We start from the raw sequence: 6,609 nt of genomic DNA, 5'->3' as shown, positions 1-6,609 counted from the left end.
GGGGTATGGCGGCGCCAGGGCGACGAACTAATGGACTGCCACCTACTTTAGTTAAGGAAAACATTATAATCTGGCAGCGTCACGCCACGCCGCGCCACGCTGCGCCACGCCGCGCCACGCTGCGCCACGCCGCGCCACGTCGATGTGATCAGTTTGTTGTGGCGGGGCGGGGCGCTCGCGTGACGACCGCGAGTATTTCACAACTCGTTTGACATCGCCCTGCCCATAGCTCGACGGTGGCCCCGGCCAGTGCCCGCCAAACCCTCCCCCGCGTCTCTCTCTCTCTCTCTCGCTCGTTCTTTTGTTCTCTCTCCCTCCTTTACGTAATCCTTCTTCGTGACCGGGAGCAGACACCCTCTCCTCTGCTCCTCTGAGGCTCGCGCCGGTCGCCTTCCTTGATGTTCATGTGTTGCCGCTTGCACCCCTCTCTGTCCTCGCGCGAGCGTGAGCAGAGCAGAGCGGTGCAAGAGCGCTGGTGCAAGGGCGACGTGCAGGAGCGGTGCGGCAGGTCTCTCCTCTAGCGCTCCAGCGCGCTCCCCGCTCCGCGCGACCTTAAAACTTGATTAGTATTAAAACTTTACTCTCAGCCCGCTGCGTGTTTTGTAATGAAAACGCCGTGGCATTGGGAGAGTGCTCTCCGCTGCTGCTGCTTACTGCGGGGCGGGGCGGGGCGGGGCGGGGGTCAGGGGGCGAAAGGGCGCGGCGTATTAGGGGGAAGGGAGGGGGCTCTCCATCATCATCATCATCACGTCGCCACAGAAAGGTCGCCTCATTTCCAAATTAGTGCTGGCCCAGTGGACCCCCCGGCCCGGCACCGTTCGACCCCGCGGGTCGCTGGGGAGGCCCGCCCGCGGGGCTCTCTGGCGCTCCTTGGCAGACGCGGGCCCGGGCGCTGACCGCCTCGCCCCGCCTTGCCACGCCTCGCCACGCCCCACCCCACCACGCCGTGCCCCGCCCCTTTAAGGTTCCACCCCATTGTCGCCTGACCAGCCGCTTTTAAGTCCGTCCGTCATGCAGTGCAGGACGGCGGCGGCCTCGGCGGCGCCGAGGCCAAGAAGAAGAGGAGAACAGAGAGCGAGGAAGATTATCCTCTCTTGCTCCGCTTGACGAGCCGCCGGCTCAGAGAGTTGTACGTGGCGGCGGCGGTGGAGGCCGTGGCCGTGGTGATGACGGGCGAGGAGTGCGGAAGAGTCGCGCGGCGGTCGGACGGGTTGAAAAAGAAAGAGAGGGGCAAAGTTTTCTGATTCCTCCTCGACGAGCGCCAGGAAGGGCACGAGGTGGAGGGGAGCGAGAGCTACCTTTCAAAGTAGCGTCGCCACGTCGGCTCTCCTTCCGCGCAAGGGGGTCGTCGTCGTCGCGGTGCGATGTGCGGCCGCCTCGGGTCGAGGAAGAGCAAGGAAGAGTAACGCTGCGGTGGCGCGGCCTGGGGAAGAGGAAGAGTATGCGCCGTGAATTATGTACGGTCCCTCTCTTGTGAGATAGAAGTGGAGAGAGAGAGGGAGAGAGAAAGAGAGAGAGAGAGAGAGAGAGAGAGAGAGAGAGAGAGAGAGAGAGAGAGACAGACAGACAGACAGACTTAGGGGGTTGGGGTTAATGGATGCGGCGGGAGCTGCAGCCCTGTAAGGCGCGAGGACTTGCGCTCGCGCGTGCCGATTTGCAAAGCAAATGCGGCCGGCTGGCCGGAGGAGCCGGGCGGGCCGGGCGCTCTGGGGCAGGACAGGGCCGGGGCCGCTCACGTGTATGGGAGAGTTGGGGAACATTCGCCTCGCGCTACTGCTGTGCTCCTCGGTCCTGGTGGTGATGATGATGATGCACGCAAAGAAAGTAGGGGCGTTTGCTATGGTTCAGAAAGAATGTTTGCTAGAGTAACTGCAGAAGAGTCGTTGCGGTTGCGGCAAGGAATGCAAGACCGGGAATGACAAAACCATGTCCTGAAAGGAATAGCCATGCTGCACCAGGAGCAACAGCAGCATAGTATATTTTCACTGGAAAGCCTGGAGTGTGGGGAGATTTTTTGGTGCAGTACCTACCTATATGAGAAAGGTCGCTCGGCACATTACATTGAATACGGCATCCATTATTGTATTACGGCTGGTGTACTGTAGCTGTTTGTCGAGCAAGGTTTTAATTACAGTCTCGCTGGAGGAGAAGGGTCGCGTCCAGTGTGGCTTTACACCGCATCCGCGACTCAATTCCTGGCGAGTTTGGAGCCTTGCCTTGGGCGTGCCGCGCGAGCCGCCGCCGCTTCATCACGAGGCAGTGAACTGTAATTAAGACATTGTACCGCCTACTCCTTTTCATTAAAGTCTTAAAGTGACAGCAAGCGGAGGTCATACTCCCCTCTCCTGTGTCCCTCTTTTTTTAATTCTTTCTTTTTTTTCGCGGAAGCCCAAAGGCTCCTAAAGGCATACTGTGCCCTTCGAGCACCCACTTTCCTAGGACCCGGTTAAAAGAAAAAGCACGAAGGATAGAAAAAAACACTTTTTTAGCTCGCCTCGTCCTGCCGTCCTGTCGCGCCAGCTCGAGCACTGTCGTAGGGACGCGCTTTGCATTGATGTGCGCGGGGCTTTGAGGCCCGCAGGCTAATTAAAATGCCGACGGAAAATTGTGGCGACGTTGCGCGACATTGCGAATTATACGTTATGCAACCCCAATCTCTTTCTCCCTCCTTTTTTAATACCCTTTCCCCCCGCCTTCAATTATGAATGCGACTTGAAAACGTGTTGTAAATTAGGTGGGGGGGGGGAGATACTATAAACGTATCAAATACCCTCAGAAGCTGTGGCCATTCCATGTATGGAAAAGAATCTTGCTTCCACTCCTGCTTTGACACTGCAAGCGTACACTTTTGAATGGCGGTCGAACGAACACTTGGCTTCTCCAGTGGAGCACTATTGACCGTTTTGGAGTTGGCTGAGCCGCCAAGCAATAAAAATAAAGAATCTGAATAAGAATAAGAGGCGAAGCCTTAACAACCGAGTGGAGTAGCCCCCAGGAGTTTGGGAGATCACGGCCCAACTTATGGGGATCCAACCTTCCCAATCGTAAAGTTTATAGGGTTGATGTGAGTCAGAGATATACTGTTCTGATGAGAGTACAACAAAAATTGCTGCGAAACTGATTCTTGAGCAATTATTACCGTTGGAAAGATAACTGAGGTCAAGGTTAAAATGAGCGCTTGCTTCTAAAACACCTTATGTTGCAGTCTGTGCGTTGGCAAGCCTGCGCATGAGAACGGCACGGTAGAACTGAGGTATATTTCGTACGCGCGAGGAGCGGCGTCGAGTAAATGGGCAAAATGGGTACCAAAAAAAACTAAGGAGGGAAGGAGTTGAAAATTACTTCCCCATGATAATTAATTGTCAACATAACAAAATCACAAAACAAGGGAAACGCACATCGCTTCCGCGACCAGGGATCAGCCTCTTTGTCTATAACAATGCCTAGTATCATTAGAGTTTGGTTTTGGAGCTCATCCAGAACCCTCAGCCTATATGCAAGCTCTCATAGCGCCTGACGGTTAGGCAACATCTTGTCTGCAGTGCATGCGTGTACTGCGGGCTGGCCTACCCTGAGACTCGCAGGCGCCGAGCTCCCGCAGTTTGACGAATGACTCTTTGAGAAACGGGTGTACTTTCTGGACGATCCTTTATTTTTGTACTGTCGTGGTTTTACGCGAGTATTACAGTCGAGATTATGGGGCCGTGTACAGAGTGTATGATGACCGTCGGTCACACCTCGCTCGTGTATTCAGACGGGATGGCGGACGGCGCGTCCCATGACAAACTGTCGGCAAATAACCATTGATGCGTGTGTGTGTGTGTGTGTGTGTGTGTGTGTGTGTGTGTGTGTGTGTGTGTGTGATATTTTGTGTGTGTGTGTGTTCGCTCCTCCCCTAACGCCTGGGGCCCCTGCGGGAGGGGCGCGAGGGGGGGCCAATCGGCCAATATTTCGCCTTTCGAGTTGATCTTGATTAGGCGAGTGGGTCGGCGCGGGGGCGGCGCGGGCCGTGCCCTGAGGCCCCTGCGGGCAGCCGCAAGCAGCCGGAGGAGGGCCGGGCCCAACCCGCCGCTGACCCTCAGTAGGAGCCTTATCTGACCTCGTGGTGCCGTCTAACCCTCTCCCTCCCCCTCCCGCCGACCACCCCTCTCCCTACACCCCAACCGCTTGCCACCCCTTCCACTCCCTCCACCTCCTTGTTTTCCGGAAATGCACCCGCTAGCTTATTGTAGCGACTTTATCAAGCGGGCTGACGGGACGGGCGCGAATAAGGTGTTGTCGCCAATGGCGTCGGGCTGGCGGGAAATGGCCCGGAGATAAGTCATGGACTTTGACACCTGGACGCGAGGCGAGGGCGGCGCGAGTCATGGGAGTCATCATCGTGGAAGGCTCTTTTGCCCTTTGCACTGCGGGCACGCGCACTTTCTCGTCGTTTATGCTGCCATGTCGCTGATTCGCCTCCGCCATCCCTTCGTTTAGCTCCCGCCGGATTATCATGTCGCGCGCGGGAAGCGATAAATCACGGGAATCGCAAAACACCAAAGTTATCACACTAGCTTTATGCGAAACGTGGCAAAATAAGTAAAGGGATTCTTAAATGCAGAACTGGCCATATGTTAGCGCATTATCATCAAATGTGTCGGGAACGGAACGGGTGTTCTCAATTCAAATATCGTACTAATAAATTTGAGCCCCATTTCTTGTTTTAAGGAATAAAAAACAAGAAATGGGGATCAAAATTTTAAGTACGATACTTGAATTGAGAACACATTTTTTGGAGGTGCAACGTACACTTTTCGCACGGCAGACGGATGGACAGCAGAACAATCGACGCTCTGCTTCGCTTTTGGCGGGCGCGCGCATAATGACGAGGCCCGCCTTGTCGTGTCGCTTTCCCGCCGCTTATTTTAGTTTACACTCTGGAAAAGTGTTTCGTTGACCGGAATATCGAAACAATCAAACAAGCGCTGCCAGGCCCCGGCCCAGGCCCCGGCCGCACCGTTTCAATCCCGACGGACTGACGCATTGGTGGCGCGGCGTTATCGGTTTATGAATGCATAATGTATGCTGCCCTGCCCTGCCGGGCCCTGCCGGGCCCTGCCGGGCCGCGTTCGGAACGGGCTAATGAGGGCGATGGAGATGCGGACGCGGACCCCCCAGCCGGAATAATTGGCCATACGGTTATACGCAAAAATGATAAAAGTGGCAGAGGGAAAACGGTCGTGTGCATATGTGTTCGAGAAACTTGATACCCGGTCGTCCCCGGTGGGAGGCGGGAAAGGCCCGGCCCCGGTGAGAGGCGGCGATTTTGGGATCATGATGACGGGTGCACTTTAACATGCATCGCCCGCTGACATGATTTGTGTAATTGGTGGAGGGTTTTGAATTGTCTTCGACTGTTTTTGATCAGTTGTCGTTTACAACGGGGGGCTCAAACGATGCCTTTCTGCTTCCAGCGTCCAGCCCGGAGCCGAAGCAGTGCCCTTACATGGGCAAGTTCAGCGTGGCGGGCCTGCTGCAGGAGCGCAGGGCGCGCTCGGCGGGGGGCAGGGCCTCGGCGGCGTCGAGCTCGTCGCCCGGCCGCTGGTACCGGCGCGCGCTGCAGGAGTACAACCCGGAGGACGACGAGGGTGGCCTCGGCGAGGACGAGGACGGCGATGAAGACGGAGCCTACGACACGCCCAGGGATCTGAGGAGGAGGCCGGCTGGGATCGATGACCCACAGGGTGAGCACACACGTACTTACTCTTTTAATTTTTTGTTTGAAGTTTTCAGATTCCTTTTTAAGGGTTTTTAAAGAGGTTTTAAAAGTGTTTTTTTTTAAAAACATTTTTTCTAAACGGGGCGCGCGTTGTGCTTATTGCAGAGGAAGCCCGCCTGTTTAACAAAAAGAAGAAGCAGCAGGAGGAGCGCGACGCCCGAATCAAGGCGGACCTGGAGGAACGGCAGGAGTGGCTGAAGAAGCAGCAGCAACAACAGGAGGAGCAGCAGCAGGGCGGCAAGGCGCAGGCTGCGCAGCAGGGGGCGTCCTTCACGCACCGCGGTCTGCAGCGCAGCCTGCACCACCAGGTCAAGACCCACTCCAAGCGGAGCAGCGGCCACAAGGCCGTCATCGAGGTAAGGAGGGGCTGCGGTCGGGCTGGGGTGGACGTTAACGAGGCCGGAGCTGCCGAGCTGGACTTCACACTATGCGCGTACTTTTGCAGGTTGCCCACGCCGTTCGCGCGTCCGCCGAGGACGACGACGAAGACGAGGACGAGGACGACGAGGAAGAAGAAGACGAGGAAGTTGAGGAGGAGGAGATGGACGGCGCCATCCCTGACCCCAGTGACCTGCACGTGGACAAAGTGCCGGGCGCGGTCCACCGTCTCGGCAGCAGCGGCAACGGCAACGGCAACAGCAACACGAACACCAACATCAACGGCGGCGGCGGCGGCGAGGGCCGGGGGCAGGGCGGCCGCTACAGGCCGCACACCCCGGAGTACGGCAACATCGACGACCTGCTCGAGCCCAGCAAGTCGAGCACGCACTGGGGGACGTACCCGAGCGACGAGAGGTAGGCGAGCGCGCCGCCGCTTGACTCACTGTTTTTGCTTCTTTTCCCATACT

At 57.0% G+C, this 6,609-nt stretch overlaps 1 protein-coding gene across 1 annotated transcript in view; it reads left to right on the top strand.

Annotated features, from left to right (window-relative positions):
- Positions 1–6,609, top strand: part of LOC113202407 (uncharacterized) — a 156,136-nt gene that overhangs the window by 145,671 nt on the left and 3,856 nt on the right. Inside the window, exons 10-12 of the mRNA XM_052267283.1 lie at positions 5,457–5,726; positions 5,867–6,117; positions 6,207–6,556. Of these exons, the coding sequence (XP_052123243.1) occupies positions 5,457–5,726; positions 5,867–6,117; positions 6,207–6,556 (871 nt within the window). The remainder of the gene's footprint in view (positions 1–5,456; positions 5,727–5,866; positions 6,118–6,206; positions 6,557–6,609) is intronic.

The sequence above is a fragment of the Frankliniella occidentalis genome, unplaced genomic scaffold, assembly GCF_000697945.3.
Source record: "Frankliniella occidentalis isolate FOCC.00 unplaced genomic scaffold, Focc_3.1 Scaffold49, whole genome shotgun sequence".
NCBI classification, from domain to species: Eukaryota; Metazoa; Arthropoda; class Insecta; order Thysanoptera; family Thripidae; genus Frankliniella; species Frankliniella occidentalis.
This window is presented reverse-complemented; position numbering and strand designations above follow the sequence as displayed.